Source organism: Oryctolagus cuniculus, chromosome 18 (genome assembly GCF_051225735.1).
Source record: "Oryctolagus cuniculus isolate XC-2025 breed Fujian yellow rabbit chromosome 18, ASM5122573v1, whole genome shotgun sequence".
Classification (NCBI taxonomy): Eukaryota; Metazoa; Chordata; class Mammalia; order Lagomorpha; family Leporidae; genus Oryctolagus; species Oryctolagus cuniculus.
This window is the reverse complement of record NC_142884.1, coordinates 23,962,150-23,984,867: the sequence shown is the minus strand read 5'-3', so window position 1 is coordinate 23,984,867 and position 22,718 is coordinate 23,962,150. Positions and strand designations below refer to the sequence as shown.

The following is a 22,718-nucleotide window of genomic DNA, read 5'->3' as shown; positions in this document are numbered from 1 at the left end:
GAGGTATACCCTGCACACACCCAACAAGGCACGAGTCGCGAGTGATGCCCTGGGGGCCGGCACTGCGCACAGTGGGACTCAGCATCCCTTCTGAGTGCAGCTTCTGACCCAGCCTCCCGCTAGGGCACCTGGGAAAGCAGCAGATGGTGACCCAAGTACTTGGGCCCTGCCACCTGCACGGGAGACCCAGATGGAGTTCCAGGCTGCTGGCTTTGGGCTGGCCAACACCTGGCTATTGCAGCCATTTGGGGAGCAAACCAGTGGATGGTTTTCTCTCTTTCTCACTCTCGTTCTGCCTTTCAAATAAATAAGTAAATCTTTAAGTGTTCTCTTGATGAATTCTCATAAACAGAACATACTCACATGCCCGGCACTCAGACGGAGACGGAGACGGTGACCTGCACCCTAGTCCCTACCCCCCAGGGGAGCCTCTGTCTCAAGTTCTGGCCTTATGCATTCATTTTGCTTATTCCAGAACTTGACACTCCTGGACTCGTCCCTGAGGGACCCTTGTGCCCAGCGTCTTCCACTTCGCCAGGTGCTTAGCAGAACCCTGTGGGTGGCTCGGTATGGATCTGTTCACTTCCTTCGAGGTGCAAGAACGTATCAGCCCATCCCCCTGCTAATGGTTATCTGAAGCCCAGTTTGGGGCTCCTTTGAAGACTGCTGCTGTGAACACTACGTAGCTGTCTTTTATTTCTATTCTGCATACATAAGGGTCCTTCAAAAAGGTCATGAAAATGAAATTAAAAGATGTCTATTTTGATGCAAAAAAATGGTTTAAATCTATAAACATGAAGGGCCTTCAAAAAGCTTAGAAAAAGTGCAAATTAGGGAAAAAACTATGCACAGATGTCATCTGCCCCCCACCCCCGTCGTGGGTGTCTATAGCTCTAATTGCACACAGAGAAAAAGCGACAATGACTCTTTTGTAGGAAATGGAGTTCTGACACATGGGAAGATGAGAGAGCTTAGGATGGCAGAAAAGCAGTGCCAACTGGGGCTGGTGCCGTGGCGCCGTAGGTTAATCCTCCACCTGCAGTGCTGGCATCCCAGAGGGGTGCCAGTTCTAGTCCCAGCTGCTCCTCTTCCCATCCAGCTCTCTGCTGTGGCCTGGAAAAGCAGTAGAAGATGTCCCAAGTCCTTGGGCCCCTGCACCCACAAGGGAGACCTGGAAGAAGCTCCTGGCTCCTGGCTTTGGATCAGCACATCTCTGGCCCTTGGGGCCACTGGGGAGTGAACCAATGGAAGGAAGACCTTTCTCTCTGTCTCTTCCTCTCACCATCTGTAACTCTACCTCTCAAATAAACAAATAAATAAATCTTTTTTTTTTTTTGACAGGCAGAGTGGACAGTGAGAGAGAGAGAGAGAGAGAGAGAGAGAAAGGTCTTCCTTTGCCGTTGGTTCACCCTCCAATGGCCGCCGCTGCAGCCGGCGCACCGCGCTGATCCGATGGCAGGAGCCAGGATCCAGGTGCTTTTCCTGGTCTCCCATGGGGTGCAGGGCCCAAGCACCTGGGCCATCCTCCACTGCACTCCCTGGCCATAGCAGAGAGCTGGCCTGGAAGAGGGGCAACCGGGACAGAATCCGGCGCCCCGACCGGGACTAGAACCCGGTGTGCCGGCACCGCTAGGTGGAGAATTAGCCTATTGAGCCACGGCGCCGGCCTAATAAATAAATCTTAAAAAAAAAATAAATAAAAGCAGCGGCAACACCCTGCAGCCGGAAGCCCACAGGAGGGTCCAGGCCTGCACAGGCCGAGCAGAGCTACAGTCTCGCTGCCTCCTCTCTTCCAGCTCCTGGGCTTCCCGGGGTTGGCGTTCCCACCCACTCAGGCTGCTCAGCCAACAGGGCACTCTGGGAGGAGAAGGTGGGGCTTGTGTGGGGTCCACTCCCGCCCTGACTGAGCCAGGTCCACACCCGGCCCTTTCTCCTTCCTCCGTTTGACCTCGGTTATCTGCTCGTGGAGCTCCCATGACGGATGCCACACAGGCCCGGGAGCGCGGCAGGTGCTCGGTGTCGGTGTCGTGCAGGGACGGAGCGTCGTCCTGCGCTGAGCGCTCTCTCCCATCCAGGGGTTCAAAGTCAGCCACTGCCAGCCGCCCGTCAGGCTACGTTTTCCTCTGGACACGCAGTGCTGGGGATACCAGCCGCAGGGGTGGCTGCGTCCCCGCGCATGCGCTCCCTCCCGCCCCAGAGAGGCGGTTTCCCTGACGCACCGCTGAGACCTTGGAGAACCGCCGGTCTGGGGTCGCCAAGCTCCGGGCTGAGCAGATGCACCGGCTCTTCATCAGACCCTCCGGCCTGGCAGCCCTGGGAGGGGGCTGTGGTCCCGCCGGGGGGCCGTGGCACCAAAACTACCTCTTGGTTCTCTAGGTAAATTTATTGGGCAAGTTTTTGCTGCTGCAAGAGGACACGCATGCCTGGGGCCCGGCTGAAGCCGCACAGCCCACGGCCTGTGCCCACCGGTCAGCGGCGTGGGGGCGGGCTGCCGGATCTCAATTTTTTTTTTTTTGCACCAAAATAAAGTTATATTTCCTGCCAATACTCTGAAGCAACCTCGTCCCTGGGAGTTCCTGGGCTCTCCAGAAAGCAGAGCCTGAGGCAAAATCGAGAGAGAGAGAGAGAGAGAGAGAGAGAGAATCTTCCATCTGCTGGTTCACTTCCGAGTGCCTGCAACAGCCAGGGCTGGGCAAAGTCAAAGCCAGGAGCCAGGAGCTCAATCTGGATCTCCCACATGGCTTCAGGGACCCAAGTGCTTGAGCCATCATCTGCTGCCTCGGAGAGTGCACACTACTAGGGAGCTGGATCAGAAGTGGAAGTGGGACCCCCATCCCAGGCACTCCACGCATCTCAACCACAGGCCAAACGCTCACCTTGGGTGGTGCCTCTTCATTAGGAGAGGGAGTGCAACGGTGTGGGTGTGGTTTTCCCTGCTGGAATTTGATTGCCCTTGTGACAGTGCTAAGAGGGGGAGGTGCCTTAAGAGGTGAGGAGGTTGGGGCTGGCGCTGTGGCATAGTGGGTAAAGCTGCCACCTGCAGTGCCAGCATCCCATATGGGTACCAGTTCAAGTACCGGCTGCTCCACTTCCGATACAGCTCTCTGCTATGGCCTGGGAAAGCAGTAGAAGATGGCTCAAGTCCTTGGGTCCCTGTACCCACGTGGGAGACCTGGAAGAAGCTCCTGGCTCCTGGCTTTGGATCGGCGCAGCTCCAGCCATTGCAGCCATCTGGGGAGTGAACCAGCAGATGGAAGACCTCTCTCTGTGTGTGTAACTCTGACTTTCAAGTAAATAAATAAATCTTAAAAAAAAAAAAAAAAAAGAGGTGAGGAGGTTGCTAAGAGGAATACGGATTAAAGCCGTCCTGGGGCGGGGTTAGGTCCCCTGGGGTGAGTGAGTTCTTGCTGTCCCAGGGCTGTCTTAGCTGTTGTTAGAGTGGGCTAAAGCGAAGGGCTTCTAACATCTCTGTTCTGTTCTACCATGAGTGCCGTGTTCTTGGGTCATGAACCCCAAATTCTAGGGTCATGAACCAAAATAAGTATACTTACTTAATAAATCACGCAATATCAGATTTTTTGTTATAGCAACATAAAATGACTAGTAACCCCAGTCAGCTGAAAGCAAGAAAAGGGGGCTGGCAGGGTAGCACAGTGGGTTAAGCTGCTGCCTGAGATGCTGGCATCCCATATGAGCACCGATTCGAGGCCTGGGGTGTCCAGTTCCCTGCTAATGCTCCTGGGAGAGCAACAGACGCTGGCCCGAGTGCTTGGGGCCCTGTACCCACGTGGGAGACCCGGATCAAGTTCCAGGCTCTTGGCTCCCAGTGTGGCCCAGCCTCAGCTGTTGTACTTGAAGTGGGAGAAGCAGTGGCTGAGGCTTCTCTGGCAAGGGAAGGCCGAAGATCCCGAAGTGGTACCCAGCAGGTGTCCAGAGCAGGGTGGAGATGCTGGACCGAAGGGGTGCAGAGGCCCTGCCAGACGGCTTTCCACACACGTGGCCCTGCTGCCCACTCCCCGCAGTAGTGTGTGAGTCCCAGGTCGCTGCACGTCCTTGCTGATACCAGTGTTTAATTTTAACCACTCCCCTGTATGTGCAGGGCTATCTCATTCTGACTTTAATTTGCATCTTCCTGATGCTTAAGGGGATTGAGCGCCTGCTCAGGAGTTCATCAGCCACTGAGCATCTTCTCGTGGGAAGCACCGATTTAGCTGTTTTTCCTATCGATTTGATGCATAATTTTAAGATCCAACTCATGTGTTTTGATACAAGCCCTTCAACAGATGAACGTAGTGGGATGCCTTTTCTCACATGTGGCTGACTCTTCCCTCCCCTAATCATATCTTTCGAAGAACAGAAGTTTCTTTAAAAAAAAAAAAGATTTATTTATTTATGTGAAAGTCAGAGTTACATAGAGAGAAGGAGAGGCAGAGAGAGAGAGAGAGAGAGAGAGAGAGAGAGATGTCTTCCATCCGCTGGTTCACTCCCCAGTTGGTGGCAATGGCCGGAGCTGCACCCATCCAAAGCCAGGACACAGGCCCCTGCGTCCCCATGGGGGACCTGGAAAAAGTTTCTGGCTCCTGGTTTCAGATCAGCCCAGCTCTGGCCATTGTGGCCATTTAGCGAATGAATCAGCGGATGGAAGACCTTTCTCTCTGTCTCTCCCTCCCTCTGTCTGTAACTCTGCCTCTCAAACAAATAAATAAAGGAATCTTTAAAAAAAATGAAGAGTTTTTTTCTTTATTTTTTGACAGGTAGAGTTACAGACAGTGAAAGAGAGAGACAGAGAGAAAGGTCTTCCTTCCATTGGTTCACTCCCCAAATGGCTGCTACGGCCGGTGCTGCAACAATCTGAAGCCAGGAGCCAGGTGCTTCCTCCTGGTCTCCCATGCGGATACAGGGGCCCAAGCACTTGGGCCATCCTCCACTGCCCTCCTGGGCCACAGCAGAGAGCTGAGCTGGAAGGGGAGCAGCCGGGACTAACTAGAACCCGGCACCCATATGGGATGCCGGCGCTGCAAGGCAGAGGATTAACCAAATGAGCCACGGCGCTGGCAAAAAAAAAAAAAAGAAGAAGAAGAAGAAGAAGAAGAAGAAGAAGAAGAAGAAGAAGAAGAAGAAGAAGAGTTTTGTTTGTTTTGTTTGTTCCGGCATGGATACTCGATTGCTCCACAACCGTTCCCTGAAAAGTCTGTCCTGTGGCCCCTGATCTGCAATGCCAGCTCTGTGATCACAAGCAAGATGAGTCCGGTTCTGCATTTTGTTTCTTCCACAGCAAATGTGCTTATCCTCACCCCAATACCACACCGTCTTCCTTACATAGTGTAAGTCCTCCAACCTGGTTCTCTTTCATGTACATTTTAGAATCAGTTTGTCAAGTTTCACACCTCCTCCCACCCCCCACCCCAACCCCCCAAAAAAAAGCCAAACAACAGAATCCTATGGTACATTTGTGGAGATTGTATTGGATCAATTCTGTAGATCAACTTAGAGGAAATCAATATTTTAAATTCCAGCCCATGAACTCAGTATATCCCTCCAGTAATGCCTCTAACAATTTCTCTCAGTGATATTTGGCAGTGTTCAGTGTAGAAATTATCCATATAATTTGCAAGATTTAAGCGTAGGGATTTGATTTGTATGCTAGTATGAATTTTGTTTCCTGTTTCAGGTACGTAGAAGTACAATTGGTTTCTGTATATGAACTTTTATCCAGCGGCTTGGCTAAGTGACCTTGACCTTATCTGTAATTTTATGTCCTGTGTGCACTACCATGCCAGGCCTGAATGACAGCTGTATGTCTGCCATCCCCAGCTTCAGCCCCTTTTACTTCTTTTTCTTGCCTTATCACACTGGCGAGGAACTCGCTGCAATGTCGTATTCGATTGACCAGTGGTCAGTCTCCTGTTTCATTTACAGTCTCATTCAGTATTCCAGCATGGGGCCTGCTGTTAGCCGTGAGCTTGGCTTTCTGTTGCTCTTGGTTGGCTACTTGGGGGTTCAGTTCTAGGTAGATACCTTTATCAGATTAAAGACATGCTCTGCAGTTTGCCTGCTCATTTAAACAACCTGAGTTTCTGCATCTGTTGAGGAGGTTCCACACCTCTCCTTCCCCTCACCCCCCACCGCCTTGTTCCCGTGAGGACTCACACCGATGGATCTGGGATTGGTAAAGCAAGCTTGCTGACCTTGTGTTTCCCCTTGGAGTTCGCAAGTTCTAGTTCAATTCACTAAGAGCCTCCTGAGCTGTAGGTCCGGACAGCAGCACACAAAGTGCATGCTGTGCAGAGCCCGCCCCTCAAAGGCAGAGTCCATGTTCCAGGCTCGCGCTTGAAAACCACAGGCCTCTGGCCTGGGAGGCTCAGGCCAGCCCCTGCCCTTGGCAACAGGCCCTGGAGGGCACTCGCTCTGGCTGAGCCCTCACCCAGCGGGCCCTTGTGTCGCAAGAGCAGCCGGGCGCGGTGGGGGGATCAGACCGGAAGGCCGGGGACCCCGCTGGCCCACGCCCCAGCCCGGCTCACTCACGACGATAGGGCGTCTAGGGCGCCCCCCACCAACCCTACCCTGCCAGAGGCTCCTTTAAGAGAATCAGCGGCCTGAACGTGTCTCTGGGGCGGGCTGCAGGGGGCGCCAAGAATGCGGGGCTCCGACGATGCCGCCGCCGCCACGCTAGGGATGCAGCCCGGCGGAGTGGCCTCCCTTCCACATCCCCCTCCGCGTCCACCCAGCCTCCCAGCTCGGCGGCTCCCACCCTCTTGGTCCCCGCCCCGCTCCGCCCCCAGCCCGGGACCCCACCCCAGCTCTCAGGGCCCGCCCTGCGGCCGTCGGAACCCTGGCCAGGCCCCAGCTAGCCCAGAGGCCGCGGTTGGGGGAAGGACCGGGCGCCCGGCGCGGCCTCATCCGCATGCAGGGGACGGCGCGGCGCGACGGCCGCCAGCAAGAGACAAAGGCTGTTCCGCCGCCGGCCGCACCGTGCCAGCGTCGCCCCGCCCGCCGCCCCGGTGGCCTCGACGCAGCCCCTGTGTCTGCTCCGCCGGGCCGCGCAGTCTGGATGGCTTTCCGGAGGTGGCGGCCCCCCTCGGTCCCTTCCAGCGACCACAGACCCCCATCTCCGAGTCTCCCGGGCCCTTCAGGCGGCCTGGCGGGTGGCCAGGCTGGACTGCGCGGGGAGTACGCGGGACCCTCGCGTCCTGGTCCACAGAGCCCCGACTCTGGTCTGAGGCCGGGCGCAGCTCGTCAGCCCCTCCTGGCTAAGGGCTGGGGGCTCAGGGTCTTCCCCCCCGCCCCGACCGTGTGTCCCCAAGCTTTTGGTCACAGGTTCCTGACTCCTCCGAGGGGTTCGGGCCGCGGCCCCCTCCCCTCCTGGAGGCCGCGTCCCACTTCCAGCCCTCACCGCCTGGAGGCCCCCGGGAGACTCCGGAAAGGGTGTGCGTCCGAGCCGCGCCACTAGCTCTGGGATCCTTCCTCGTCGCCGGGCCTCAGCCTGCACCTGTAGAAGGGGGCCCGACACCTGATCGCCGCCCCGCGCCACGCACGCACGTCGGGGCCCTGCGGGGTGGCCGCCGCGTGGCAGCGCTGCACGCGGTGTGCGCCCCGCACGCTATCCCTTCTGGCTTCCTCGCTCTGCCTAAGGGCAGGGACAGCCCCGGCTCTGAGCTCTGCGCCCCCACCTCAGGAGCTCAGGCAACTCGTCCCTTCTCTCTACGAGGAAGTGCTTCCTCGGGCTGCTCCAAGTCCTCGCCTTCCTTTCCAGGCCCGGCCCGGGGGAGGGGGGCGTTCCCTTTAAGGGAGGTGGGGGAGGGGGCTGCGGGCCGGCCCTCCTTCCGTCCCTCGCCGGCCCCCGCCACCCCGGGGCCGGGGGCCCGGGCCCGGGGCCAGCGCATGCGCCCGCCTGTGGGCGCTGTCCCGGCTGCGAGGGCCGTGAGCGCACCGCCCTACGGACGGACGGACAGACGGACGGGGCAGCGCAGGCAGCGGGACAGCGACATGGCCGGCTACATACAGCAGCCGAGCGGGCGCGGGAACCCTGGCCCCGCGCCGTCGCCTTCCCCGGGCCCGGGCCCCGGTCCCGGCGCCTCGGAGCGGGTGGCGCTCAAGAAGGAGATCGGGCTACTGAGCGCCTGCACCATCATCGTCGGTGAGCGGGGCCCGAGGCGGGCGGGCGCACGGCCGCTCCGAGCAGGGGCAACCCCCTCGCCGTGCGTCCCAGCGGGTCTGCCACGGTGGGACCCGGTGTGCCGCCCCGGAGGGCGCACGGGCGAGCACGCGGGGCTGGGGGCTGCCACGGCCCCAGCCGCACCTGAGGGCTTTGCGTGTCGCGCCTGCGACCTCCTGCCTCTGCGGAACGGCCCGGTTTTGACGGGGCAGTTACCCTCCTTCCTTATCCGTGAAATGGAGATGATGGCCGTGGGCCCGCCCTGCGCGCTGGAGACTCGCGGGTTCTGGCCAGACTGAGTCCTTGCTGTGCGCAGGCCTCAGGTGCCCCGCCAGGTGGTGACTCCCTTGGAAAGCAGGAAGTGGATGGAGTGGACAGGTAGGACAGAGAGAAGTAGCTTCAGAGCTGGTGGCCGCTGCAGGTTGGGCAGCAGGCCCCAGGGATGGAGGGACTGCAGAGACCAAACCTGCAGGAATGCCCTCAGCACCCTGGGCGGCCATCCCAGCAGGCCCTGCCTTGGGCTGGCCTTGTGGGCTCCACTTCCCCACCTGTGAGTGGGTCCATGTGCCCTGCCCCACACAGGGACCCATGAGGATGGTGGTGGGATTTTTCTCTTTCTGTCCTCTCTTGAATTCTGACCTCTGGGATAACCCAGACCCAGTGCCTTTGAGCCCCTCCTAGGAGGGACCTGTCTTGTCCCGCTGTGTCCCAGGAGATGTGGGCTGGGGGCGATGAATAACTGGGGCCCTGGCTGTTCTCTCTCAGCACCTGCTGGTCTTCCCATGGTCCCTCCAGAGAGAGCTGCTTGTGGACGCACTGCCCTCCCACCCTTGGAAAGGAAGGAAATTTAGGGGCTCAGCGGGGCAAACTCTGGAAGATCTTCCCCTCCCCCAACTCCTCCTCCACCCCATTAGGAGCTCCTGGGCCCCAGCTGCCCTCTTGCTCTTGGCCATCGCATCCACAGTTGTCCCTGAGCTCAGCCCCTGGACAGGTGGCTCCACTCCCTCACCCCCTGGCCCCTAGACTGGTGTCTCCTAGGAGCTGGTCGCGACTGCGCCTGGGAGCTTCCTGGCCTCGGGTGCCCTTGCCTGAGCGTCTGCTGCTCCTGGGGCTGTGGCCAGGGGACTGGCAGCAGCAGTGCCACGGCCCATACACCCTCCCAGGAAGGGGGAGCTCACACACGCTCGGCGCCAGGCAGGTGCAGGGAAAGTCGGCTCTTCCTGGGCTGCTGCTACCAAGCCGCATCCTCAGTTGTATTCCTACTCAGCTCCTTCCCCACACCCTGCAGAGGCTCCCATGCTCCTGGCTCCCCAGAAGAGGGCCGGGGGGGGGGGGTAGGGGTCGGGGGATGGGGGGGCTTGCTCCACCATCCTCCCACTCCTTCTCCAGCACTGGGTGAGCGTTTCCACTGTGGCCCAGGTCTGCCCTGACTGCTTGTGACTGTTCAGGTACACAGCCTCCCTCCCCCGGCCTCCAGGCTTTGAAGGCTGAGCTACGGTGAAGGGCAGCTTGGCCAGCCCAGGGTGGAAGATCCAGGAATGAACCCTAGTGACCTGCCTCCCCCCTTTCCTAGCCCAGAGCACTCAGTAGTGGTCCTGAGACCTGGGGAGGTGGGGAGCTTTGATGCATACAGCAGGCAGAAGGCCAGGCAGGAGATGCACAAGGCACAGTCAACCTTGGCTGGACGATGGAGGCTGGGCTCTGCCCTGAGCTCCCCACCTCCCTGCCCTGGGCCAACCCACCCGCTCTACCCCACTCCCCTGGGGAGCCTGGTCCAAGTCAGCTGTGCCTGAGATCTCCTGTTTTACCTTTGAACACCTTGAGAACTTCCCATCCTACCGCACAGATGTAACCTTATTAGTTACTAGTTCTGGAACTAGTTACCTAACCTTGGTAGTTATGAGTTGCTGGTTATCTCCGAAGCTTCCAGAGACCCTCTGGGAAGATGCTGTCATTGTCTCCCCTTTATGCCCTCCGGGGAATGGGGAAATGTGGGAGGACGGGCCGTCGGCAGAAGGGAGACTCCGCCTAAAATGCATGTAGGACAGCAGCTCCTGGACTATAACAGGTGCATCTGGAAGGGACCAGGCCAGGCTGGAGGAGGTAGAGCGGGCAGGGCAGGGCTGGGCAGGACATCATCAAGTCTGCACCTCTCATGCAGGCTGCACACGTGGTCTTCCTGGGTCCTCCTGCCCTCTTGCAAGATGGGAATTTTCAATCCATTTTACAGATGTAGTAACTGAGGTTGGACTTGCAATGATCCTGGGGCATGTGGTGGACTCAGGAGTCCGGTGCCCTCCGGACTGCTCTGAAACCGGGAAAGACTGGGCCAGATTCAGAACCCTTGGTGGGACAAGGTTGGGGATTGAGATGGGGCTCGTGTAACCAGGGTTGGCTGAGTTTGTTACCCCACTATGGATGGGCAGACAAGCAGATGGACAAGGGAGTCCCTCACCTCCAGTGGATACACACAGGGTCTCCTCCTGACTCAGGGACCTCAACCTGCCAAGGGAGGGACCTGTCCAGGTCCAGCAGAGTGGAGGTCACCCCTGGGTCTGCTGGCCAGGCTCTTCGTCCACTTTCTCCCTGTGACAAGTGCCCAGCTCAGGCAAGTGTCTGGGGGCCAGGAGATTGGGACGCTCAGGGGTCTACCTGGTGAACCTCTGCTCCTCAGGAGCAAATCCCCACTCCACCAGCCTCATCCGGGTTCCTGTGTGCGGCCACCAGGGCTGGAGGTGGCTGGGCTGGACCAGAGAGAATGGACCCCTCCAGAAGCCCAGCCCCTCGTCACCTGCACACCTTCCCACAGCCCCACCTCCAGGGCCTGAAGCTGCAGCCAGGGTCCCTGGCGTGCTCTGGGACACTGCTGGGGACGGGGGCAGCTCCCGCCCCAGGGCTGGGGGCCAACACAGGACGCACTCACTCATCCGTCGACAGTGCCAGGCACTGTTCCAGATGCGAGGCAGACAGGTTCCAGCTCCTCCTGTGGCTGCTGTGTCCGCGTGGGGGTCCCTCAGCCACAGCACAGCCAGCGAGGAGACATCAGTGCTGAGACCTCCCGGACCACTATGCAGGGAGGAGGCGCTGGAGGCTGGGGTGAGGGGCACTTTAGGTGGGAGATGAGTTGGGGAGGAGGGCGGGGTTCCATAGGAATGGACTTTGCCCTTTTTCTCTCTGTGAGGTGGGGTCCAGGAGGGTTTCGGCCAAGGACGGAGGGGCAGATAGGGCTCATCGGAGATGAGAGGGAGCTGGGGCAGGGTGAGAGCAGGAGGGGCCAGCCAGGGGGTTTATTCAAGTGTCCTGGAGGCAGAGCAGAGGATTGGTGGTGACCGGGATGTGGGTGTGGCAGAAGCAGGAGTCCAGAGTGGCATCAGGTCGTGGGAGTGCGGTTTGCCATTGACCTTATGGGGAAGACCAGGACCAGAGCAGGTTCAGGGGTAAGGGGGTCGAAGGTCAGGAGTTGCACTTGCACGTGTTGAGCTGGACATGTCCACTCGTTGGGTGGGTAGCTAGAGAGGCAGGGGTTTGGTTCACTGCAGCGGCTGTAACTAGGGGCGGGAGTGTGGGCGCCGCTGGCGGAAGTCAGGAAGCTTGAGTGGTGAATGAGAAGGGAGAGGGCCCAGGACCGAGCCCCACCAAGGGATGAGTGTCAAACATCAGGTAAGACAAGAAAGGGACAAGAAAAGCAACCTGCTGGGGAGCTGCCCGCGAGGCGGGAGGGAGAGGAGGAGGAGGCCGAGTGTCGGCTTGCTCGACACACTGGGGCATCAAGGACAGTCTCAACTGTCAGATGTGGCACGGGAGGAGTCGTTGTCGGGGACCATGGCCAGACTCGACCTGGAGCTCGGGCGAGGGCTGGGCCTACTGAGCCGGGCAGAGAGGGCTGTGCATCTGCTCACCACCTCTCCAACCGGAAGTGGGTGAGGCTGGAGGCGTGCATTTCCAATGGGCAATTCCAGGCACTTCCTGGGCTTCTGTCAAGACCTCAGTGGAGGCCTCCCAGAGGAACGTGACACACGCTGACCCTAAGGACACACACGTGCTGGGTGCAGGCTTCACCCAGTTCCCTCACTGGCCTCCGCCTGCTGACTCCAGGGCACTGGGATCCCGTAGTCCTCAGTTCCTCAGAAGAAGCACTGGGTGGTCCAGGGTGGATGACCGCTGTGAGATCCATCTGCATTGCCCATGGCCTCTGGTGTATCAGCCACGGTCAAGAGCACGCCAGCAAGCCCGCATCAAATACAAGAGGCCCCTCCTGGCCATACCCGAGTATCAGGGGGATGGTACAGGGCAAGGAGTAGAGGCCAAGGCAGTCAGGGCGGAGGCCAGTGAGGGAACTGGGGAGATGCCGGCCACGGTGGGGGCCCGGGCCCTGCCAAAGTCAGGGTCAGAGCAGCCCTCTGCTGCCCCCTTGCCCTGTGGCACCCATCCAGCAGACAGGGAAACTGAGAGCCAGAAGGGCAGCTTTGGCCTGAGGTCACACGGCTAGCCTGTGCATTTAGGGATGAGGGCAGTGCCAGCATCCTGGCCAGGCAGGACCTCCAAGCCCCCTCCCCAAATCAGACCATGCATTTCCCCACCACCACCCCTGCCACACACACACACACCACAGGCAGGTGGCTCATTCTGCCGACTCGACCTCCATGGTCTACCCTGTGACCTCCGCGGTCTGCCACTGCCTCTCAGAAATAGGTCAGCGTGCCCCGTAGCAGCCGCGGGGAACAATGGCCCTTTCTTCATTCCTCCAAGGAGCCGGGTAAGCCCCATCAGGCCAAACATCTTAATGTGATAAAAAACCACCCAGCGAAGGCTCAGAAAGAGGGGTGGAGGAGGAGGAGGCCTGGTTGGGGGGGAGGGGGGCTCACACCTCGCCTACCTGCCCAGGAGCTCTGGCCCTGCTCAGGACTTGAAAAGACCATAGTGCAGCTGTCCCATTGGGTGGATGGGAACATGGAGGCCGCAGGTCCTGCATGCCTGCACTCCGCAGTCTCTCTTGAGCCCTTCGAGCCTTGGAGGCCCTCGTCCCTGTCCTCAGCATCCTCCCTCCTCCACCTCCTCTGCTGTCACTCAGCCAAGCCCTTGGCCAAGTCCCAGCCAACCCCGCGTGGTGCTGAGAGCAGCCAGGGGATCCCCAGGCACAAACCTGGGGCAGATGCTGGAGGCAGCCCAGTTCCAGAGGGAGGACCCCAGAGACGCCTGCTGCCACGTGGCACTGGGACCTGAGACCACGTGTCCTAAACAACAGCAGCGCCACTCTCCCCCCTAGAGCCTAGCATACGGGCCGTCAGCCTTGGGCACTGCTCTGGTGACATGTCCCTACCAGACCCCAAGTGCAGAAGGGGTGACAGGTGTGGCTTCTCTGCGGCCAGCTACAGCCATGAGGCTCCTCCAGGCTGCATTGTGTCAAGCGATGGGGTCTCTGCAGGTAGCTCGGGGCCCCGGGTGCTCCCGGCTCATGCATACCCAGGCCCTTCCAAGGCCACCCAGCCCCCTGCTGGCTTCCAACCTCACTGGCTTTTGGCCAATCCCTCTCCGCCAGGTCCTGAGAACAGAGGCATTGCTGCCGGGTGGCACAAATTCAAAGGCTCTTCAGAAACTCCACAGCCCACCCAGGGCCCCCTGCCCCTCAGCCAGGCAGGTGCAGGAGTGGCTCCCCTCCCCCAGGAGGCAGACAGAGGGCACAGCCCAGCTCTGCAGCTTGGAGCCCAGGAATTATGTCGTCCTTATCTGGATGTATTTAGGGCTCCTGGGATGTGACCAGAAAATCAAGTGGGGCATCGTGGCCGTCCAGACTGAAAATCTGTGTCGGCCAGGGGCGGGGGCTGGGGGCAGCACCATGGACAAGGAGTGAATGCAGATTGGTGGCCATGGCTGTGTCCTCGTCCAGCCCCGCCTGTGGGCCTGGCAGGTGGAGTAGGCAGGCTCTGTCCTGATGGACTTGTGTCCCCCACCACGGTCTCAGGGCCCTATTGGGGCAGCAGGAGGGGCCATCCTTACAGAAGGCTTAGCCCCGGATCCCACAGGTGTTGCCTGGTGTGTCCACATGGTCTGTGGCTACAAGGGGTGTCTCCTCCTGGCCTTAGCGCAGACCTCCCTTGCGACCACTCAATTCGATGGTGAGACCTGTGCTCTCCTCCTCTGCCCACACTGCCCAGGGAGCTCAGGTCCAACTCCTGCTGGGCGCCGCGCTGCAGCGTGCAGCTGGGCCTTGGGAACACTCCCCACTGTTCCAGAAAGCAATGGGGAGGGCCCTGCCTCACAGACAAGGAGCGCACACCACGGTCCCTCCCATCGAGGCCTTCATGCCACTTATGCATCCCTGAGTGTTAGCCACGGAACCCACGGTGCCAGGTCACTGAGGGCAAGGCAGTGGCCTCTGGAGGGGGAGGGCACCGACCTCGCCCAGTTATGCACGGAAAGAGGGAAAGCACACGTCAGGGGCAGCTGAGGGTGCGCCAAGGACTTCACATCGGCTCCCACTGAGCCCTCCCAACAGTCCCGATAGACAGACTTAGTGAGCTGAGCAGGAAGCACCAGCTGGGGTTTCCCCCTGTGCAATCAGGGGTGGTCCCAAGGGGAGTGGCCAACCGTGTCTGCTGCTGATGTGACATGGGTAAACCAGATGGCTGCTGGCAGCACCAGTCCCTCTCTGCATCCCACCAGCCCTTGGCCAGGACCTGAAATTTTTAAGAGTTATGTATTTGAAAGACAGAGAGAGGTTCCCCAATCTACTCGTTCTCTCCCTCAAATGCTAGCAACAGCCAGGGCTAGACCAGGCTCAAACCAGGCACCAGGGACTCCATCCAAGTGGTGGCAAGAACCCAAGTACTCTGGGCCATGTTCTGCTGCCTTCCAGATGTATAAGCAGGAAGCTGAATCGGAAATGGAGCAGCTGGGACTCGAACCAGCACTCTGATGTGGAATGCAGGCGTCCAAAGTGGCGGCCCAACCTGCTTGAAATGTTTTAGTGGCACTAGGAGACAGGGTCTCTTTAGCCCGTGTCCTCAAACCCGGTTCTTGGTCAGAGCCTGGGAGCAGGGCAGAGAGAGAGAGGATGCAGAAATCAAGTACAGAGGGGACTGTGTGGTGGGACGAGGAAGGCGCCACCTGCTATCTCCCCGTCAGCAGGAAGCTGGGTCGGAAGCAGAGTAGCCGGGATTCAAACCGGCACTCTGATATAGGGGTGCCTCAGCCCACATGCCACTGCTTCTCCCTGAGCCACTTCAAGAGGTTTGCCTTTGGCCAACAGGAAGATGGTCAAGACCTTGCTTTAGGAGCTGGTAGGTTGGAGACGGGGCGGGGCCTGGGCCAGAGGCAAGGGCCTGAGCGTGGGCCATGTGGGGACACACAGGAGCGGCCACCCTCTGCTGATGCCACCTCTCTGGGGCCAAAAGGAGGCAGAGGAACTCAGCACCCATCTCTGGCACAGGAGCCTGGCTGAGCAAGGTGCCACCAACTGGCAGATGCTGAGCGCAGAAGGGGTCCCGCTGGGTGGGAGGGGCCGTGGCTCCCCTCTCCTCCTGGGAGTGCCTTCCAGAGCCCCTGAGAGAAGGCTGGGCCGAGGCAGGGGACCCGCCTGACACTCCCATCTCCCCTCCCCCGCAGGCAACATCATCGGCTCGGGCATCTTCATCTCACCCAAGGGTGTTCTGGAACATTCGGGCTCCGTGGGCCTGGCCCTCTTCGTCTGGGTCCTGGGCGGGGGCGTGACGGCTCTGGGCTCCCTGTGCTACGCAGAGCTGGGAGTGGCCATCCCCAAGTCCGGCGGGGACTATGCTTACGTCACAGAGATCTTCGGGGGCCTGGCTGGGTGAGTGTGGGGGGTTCCCGGGGGCAGGGAACACCCCTGTGGTGTGGGCCTTGGTCTCCTCTTCTGCTTTGCTCATCCCGAGCAGGTGATGGGGGTAGATGCAGAGAAGGGAGTGGGGGTGTCGGCAGTTTTCATCTTCCCCACCGGCGTGGTGTCTGCTGGCAACTCCCGCTGGTCTGTGACCCACTGTGCCTCCCTTTAAGAAGCAGTTCTGTCTACACCGATCCCCACCCCATGCTGATGGAGGAGGGGCAGGCTCTCAGGGTCTGAAACTGCCTGCCAGTGCTCACCTCCAGGCTGGGAGGGGCCTTGATATTCTTGTCCCCACAAGGAGTCCCCTTTAACGCTCTCTGTGGCCTTCCTGTTTCCCAGGGAACTCTGCCCAGCATCTCCTGAGACTGAGGGCAGGGGATCTGTCCCCAGCCCCCTGCTGCTGGCAGAGCAACAAGGAAACAGCCCCACCCATGCCTGACCGCACGGGACCAAGAGTGAGGGTTATAGGAGGCAGGGGCACACAGCAAAGAGAGCATGGCGCCCACCATCCAGGGAAGACTCCCAGGAGAAGCTATGTCCCCCACCCTGCTGGCCAGTGAGGAGGGCATCCCAAGGGCTAGGGGGTACTTGCAGAGGGCACCAGTGTGGCCAGAGGTGAGGTCAGGTTCATGTTCAGTGCCCTGGAGGGGTTGGAGAGATTACAGCTGTTGCAATGTCCAGTCCTGCGAGGGCCTCAGAGGTACAGGTGGATCCACGACCATCAGCCCGATTCCAGATGGGGCATGGGGGAGGGGGTGCCCCTGTGGCGATGCCCGCTTTCCCATTTAGGAGGATCCTTAGTTGGTGGCCCCTGGGATGGGCAGGGGGACATTTCACACTTCCAAGGAGCTGCTCAGTCTGGTCTTAGGTGGAAGGACTGTAGCTCAGAGGAGAAGTTCAGTTCCAAAGGTGGTGAGCCAGGGGCCCGTAGCTGGGCAGCTGTGTATGGAGCTCTGGTCTGGCATGCACGCCGCATGGTCTGTACTTAGTAGGTGGTCTCCAAGGCTGGGGTCTGGAATGGGGCACAGGACATGTGCTATGGGCCAGGAGAGAACACATGGGGAGAAGGCGGGTGGGAGAAGAGGGTCCAGGGCCCTACCCCATGGGCAGCTACACCTAGCATGGGGGGCTGGGCAGAGGGTCACCCAGGAGGGGTGCCAGCGAGCTACAGTGTCCCAGCAGCCAGGCGGAGGGCACGCAAAGAAGGGGCAGGCTGTGGACCAACAAGAGCCCAATGAAGTTGGGGACCCAGAGGTGGCTGCTGTGCCTGATGAGGCTGTCCCCACCCACGAGGGCAGGCCAGGAGCTAGGACCACCCCCCCCGCCCAGCCCTAGGGTGGACCTTCCCCTGGGTACAGATGGAGCTCCTGGGAACAGCAGGTCAGGCCGCAGAGCCAGGAGCACAGGTGCCCTGCAGAGGGGAGGCGCAGACAGAAGGGGCATAAATCACTCCCCATGCTTGGCCACGGCCCTTCTCTGCAGGGTCCAGTCTCTGCAGGCCACGGGGCTCCCTCCAGGGGGCCACTGCTCAGAATCAACCATCTTCAGCCATCTCAGCTCTTAAGAGCCATGGGTGAACTGGGATGGGAAGTCAGGCCTGGGCCCAGCCCACCCTGGCTCAGGAAACAGCTGGGGTACCAGGGGGGCTAAGTGGCCCTTAGAAAGATGTTTGGTCCCTGCCTCCTTGCCTGCACCTGTCCAAGGTGAGCCTTGCCTTCCTGGCCCAGAGCCGGCCTCGGGCACTTTTGCCAGCCACGTGGGTGCCGGGCACACGCACGTGGGTGAGGGTGCTTGTGCCACTCTGGTCCTCGCTCGTTGCAGCTTCCTGCTGCTCTGGAGTGCCGTCCTCATCATGTACCCCACCAGCCTGGCCGTCATCTCCATGACCTTCTCCAACTACGTGCTGCAGCCCGTGTTCCCCAACTGTATTCCTCCCGCCACCGCCTCCCGCGTGCTCTCCATGGCCTGCCTGAGTGAGTGCCCTGGCCCCGCTCCCTTCCCTGGGTGGGCGAGGCATCGCCCAGCTGCTAGCCCCAAGCAGCGTCAGCCTCAGCGGCTGCAGCAGATGTGAGTGTGGCCCACACGAGGGTCTTGGCCTCAGCGCCTGCCCCCGCCTTTCCTCACAGTGCTCCTGACTTGGGTGAACAGCTCCAGTGTGCGCTGGGCCACGCGTATCCAGGATGTGTTCACGGGCGGGAAGCTGCTGGCCCTGTCCCTCATCATTGGTGTGGGCTTTGTCCAGATCTCCCAAGGTAGGGCTGGATGGAGTGCAGGTAGGGCGGCAGGGGGCGGGGGTTAGTGCTGACCGCAGGCTCCCGGACCTCCCCTCCAGGGCACTTTGAGGAGCTGCGGCCCAGCAACGCCTTTGCCTTCTGGATGACGCCCTCGGTGGGCCACCTGGCCCTGGCCTTCCTCCAGGGCTCCTTTGCTTTCAGTGGCTGGAACTTCCTCAACTACGTCACGGAGGAGCTGGTGGACCCTCGGAAGTGAGTGCGGCGGGGGCGGGGGGGGGGCGGCCAGCGGGAGAGGCAGCCTGTCCACACATCTGTGTGGGCATCCACACCTCTGTCCTACTTGGGAAAGAATGCTGGATGCCTGCCTTCTTAAAAAAAAAAAAAAAAAAGATTCATTTAAATTATTTGAAAGAGTTACAGAGAGAGGGAGAGAGATTGTCTGTCTGCTGGTTCACTGCCCAAATGGCCTCAAGGGCCAGAGCTGAGCTGATCTGAAGCCAGGAGCTTCCTCCAGGTCTCCCATGTGAGTGCAGGGGCCCAAGCATTTGGACCATCCTCTGCTGCATTCCCAGGTGCGTTAGAGGGAGCTGGATCAGAATGGAGCAGCTGGGACTGGAACAGGTGCCCATGTGGGATGCTGGCCGAGGCTTTAACCCACTGCACCACAGCACCAGCTGCAGGGACACCTGCCTTCTTCCTGCCTTCTTTTTTTTTTTAAGATTTATTTATTTAATTGAAAGCCAGAGTTACACAGAGAGAAAAAGGAGAGGCAGAGAGAGAGAGGTCTTCCATCTGCTGGTTCACTCCCAAATTGGCTCCAACAGCCAGAGCTGAACTGATCCAAAGCCAGAAGCCAGGAGCTTCTTCTGGGTCTCTCATGTGGGTACAGGGTCCAAGGACTTGGGCCATCTTCCACTGCTATCCCAGGCCATAGCAGAGAGCTGGATTGGAAGAAGAGGTGCCGGGACTCGAACTGGTGTCCATATGGGATGCCAGTACTGCAGGCAGCGGCTTTACCAGCTATGTCACAGCACTGGCCCAGGGATGCCTGCCTTCTAACCAGGCCCATTCCGTGTGGCTGTGGCCACATCACGGCTCCTGCCCAGGGCCTCGGGAAGACTGGGCATCATTGTCCTGCTGTACCCAGAGCCAGCGATTGGCATTTGGCTCCAGATCATACGTGTGCACACAGCGTGGTCCCTACACAGAAGCCAATGACTGTGGACAGGGGGTGGATTTGGCTGGGCAAGCGGGCACTGCTGGGGAGTCGGTGACCAGCAAACTGTCCTCTCTTGATGTGCAGACACTGGGTGCCCCCTCGGGGTACAGTGCGGCCCTGTCCTCCACCTGTGCCCAGGCTGAGGGTGGGAAAAGGCAGGCAGCACTGTCCCCGTGAGAGTGCTGCCCCATTTCTGGCCCTGCTGCTCCCAGGAGACTCGGGCAATGGAGATCCAGCGCTGCCTTTGTCACATCCTCTGCCCCTGCCCTGGGCCCTGTCCCCCGACCCCAGGGGCTGAGGCTGATGGCCGATTCCACCGCTCCCCTCCCAGGAACCTACCTCGTGCCATCTTCATCTCCATCCCGCTGGTGACCTTCGTGTACACGTTCACCAATGTGGCCTACTTCACCGCCATGTCCCCCCAGGAGCTGCTGGCCTCCAACGCAGTGGCCGTGGTGAGTAGGGGTGGGGGAGCCTGCCCCGATGCTCCGGCCCGGTTCCCTGCCTGGCCCCTCCCCAGCCTCATACAAGGCCTCTCTTCCGTGCGCACTCAGACCTTCGGGGAGAAGCTGCTGGGCTACTTTTCGTGGGTCATGCCTGTCTCCGTGGCACTTTCCACTTTTGGAGGGATCAATGGCTACCTGTTCACCTCCTCCAGGTGACCGGGCTGGGGAGTGGGTGGCCAGGGTGCAGCAAGGCAGGTGCCCGGGGGGACCTGCAGGAGGAGGGACGCTGGACCTGCTGATCCCAACTCTGAGGAGAAGAAAGCAAGAAGGAGGCAGGCTAGATGATGGGAGGGACTGCTCAATGAGCCAGAAGCAGGTCAGAGGGGACAGCCTGCGGGACAGCAGGTCCAAAGCGGAGGTCTGTGATTGGGTGGGAGCCCCCAGGGCTGGGCTCACGGCCCCTGCCCACCTGTGTCCCGTCTGCAGGCTGTGCTTCTCTGGAGCCCGGGAGGGGCACCTGCCTAGCCTGCTGGCCATGATCCACGTCAGACGCTGCACCCCCATCCCCGCCCTCCTGGTCTGTGTAAGTTGAGGGTCCCTGGCCAGGGAGACAGAGAGCCAGGGTCACCCAGCCACGTGGGACTTTCTGGCATGTGCTGCTGGGCCATGGCAGGGAGCCCACGGTGGGGGGAGGGGAGGAGGGGCCTGAGCTCATGCAACCCACCAAGGCCTGAGCGGGCAGGCCCAGGGTAGCCAGCAGGGATGATGGGGTGGAGTGGCGTAGGCGGGAGGCCGGCTGTCAGCACCAGGTCCTCTCCCAGTGCGGGGCCACGGCGGTCATCATGCTCGTGGGAGACACATACACGCTCATCAACTACGTGTCCTTCATCAACTACCTCTGCTACGGCGTCACCATCCTGGGCCTGCTCGTGCTGCGCTGGAGGCGGCCGGCCCTCCACAGGCCCATCAAGGTGAGGGCACAGGGACAGGTGACGACAGCCGCAGGGGTTCCAGCGGTGGTGGAGGGCCGGGGCTGGCCCAGGGCTTTGCGTGCACTCGTATGTAAGCAGGTTTGCACCCCAAGGAAGGTGGATTGAGGAAAATGAGTTCAGAGAGCCTCCCCAAGGTCACACAGGTGGCCAGTGACAGAGCTGGGCTGCCAGGAGCCCACACCAAAACCAGGAACCAAGCCAAAGGAAGAGCCCCTCTTTCTCCACCCCATTTTGCACGTGAATCCTTAGGTGGAGCAATACTCAGGGCCTCGAAGTATCTGGCCTCCAGCTGCCAAGTGCAAGCCACAGTGTGCACACAGGCACGACGCAAGCTCAGGGCCACCGAGACTTTGACAAAACCTCACTGATCTGGTTGCTGGTCAACCCAGGGCCCTGGGAGGTGGGGCAGGGAAGCAGTGGGTCCTACACCATCCCCGCTCCCATTCGCTGCCCACCAGGTGAGCCTGCTGGTCCCCGTGGCCTACTTGGTCTTCTGGGCGTTCCTGCTGGTCTTCAGCTTCATCTCAGAGCCGATGGTGTGTGGGGTTGGCGTCATCATCATCCTCACGGGGGTGCCCATTTTCTTCCTGGGCGTGTTCTGGAGAAGCAAACCAAAGTGTGTGCACAGACTCACGGGTGAGCAGGACAGCCTGGACACGGGCCCTCTAAGCAGCTCAGCCCGAGGGGCAGGGGTGCCGCTGTGGGGTAACGCAGGGCCCATGTCACCCCAGGAGGTGGACCCAAGTACACAAAACCCACCTGCAGAGGAAACAGCTCCCTGGAGGGGAGGGGTCTGGCAGTGGGGTTGGGGAGGTTGCCCATGTCCCGAGGCCCATCTGTCTCTCCATCCGTCTGTCCTCAGAGTCCATTACACGCTGGGGCCAGGAGCTGTGTTTCGTGGTGTACCCCCAGGATTCCCCTGAGGAGGAGGAGAACGGGCCCTACCAGCCCTGCACCCTGCCCGCCGCGGACAAGCCCTTCAAGACGCAATGAGACGTTTGTAGAGACTGAACCTTTCTGTTTACATGTTCTTTATTGAGGAGGTGTTTTTGCAAAAACTTTTTTTTTTTTCTGGAAAAAAAAAAAAACCAATCCGCCTCTTAGAGGCCCGTCGTGAGGAAGCCCTAGCGATGCGCCTGGGGTTCCCTGTCTTAGCACTGCCCTGCTAGATTTCCTGAAAGGGCCCACAAATAAACAGGGCTGGTGGTTTGCTTGCTTGTGCTCGGCGGAGTCCCTGGTGGGCTTGGCAGGGGCCGGCGGGGGCGTGCCTCGGTGGGGGGTGCCGAGGCAGAGGTTCCTCCAGGGGCTTTGCTGTTTGACCCAAGGGCTCCCCCCAGCCCCGCACCCTGGGCTGGAGCCACCCTGTCCCCAAAGGACCACCGAGGATGGGCAAGCTGCTCCGTCTGCCCCTCCCCCAGGGACCCCCGGCCATCATCGTCTTTCTTCCCATCCATCCCCACCAGAGTGAGTCAGGACATCAGAGAGCCCGCAGTCTCCCCCTGGGTTTACAGATAGGGAAACTGAGGCCCTGAGAGAGGGTGGGATGCATCCGGCTACTCTGTTGGTGCCGAGGCTTCTGTCCCCTGGGAAAGCACGGAGCAGCATCCCCAGGGTCTGCAGGTGACTCCTGGGCTTCCTCTGTCCTGTGCCCGTGCTCAGTGCCACAGGCCTTGGGATAGGGACAGAAGCCTCCCAGTCCAGCTCCTCCGGGGCCCCCGCTGGGAAGGCGGAGGGGCGGGCTCCGCGCGGGCAGAGCACTCCCCATGGATGAGGTCCAGCGTCCCCATGGCTGCGTTCAGTCCTCACTACGGCTCCCGGCACAGCCGGGG

The 22,718-nt window shown here is 60.2% G+C and overlaps 1 protein-coding gene across 1 annotated transcript; it reads left to right on the top strand.

The window, feature by feature from the left end:
• The first annotated feature begins 7,865 nt into the window (after positions 1 to 7,865).
• On the top strand, positions 7,866 to 22,100 carry SLC7A10 (solute carrier family 7 member 10). Its single transcript, XM_051846719.3, has 11 exons — positions 7,866 to 8,137; positions 15,761 to 15,965; positions 17,820 to 17,971; positions 18,125 to 18,250; positions 18,331 to 18,484; positions 19,783 to 19,906; positions 20,006 to 20,109; positions 20,384 to 20,480; positions 20,719 to 20,868; positions 21,348 to 21,525; positions 21,752 to 22,100. Exons 1-11 carry the CDS (start codon positions 7,882 to 7,884, stop codon positions 21,880 to 21,882), a joined length of 1,677 nt encoding a protein of 558 aa, XP_051702679.2. The 5' UTR covers positions 7,866 to 7,881; the 3' UTR covers positions 21,883 to 22,100.
• Positions 22,101 to 22,718: the final 618 nt, after the last annotated feature.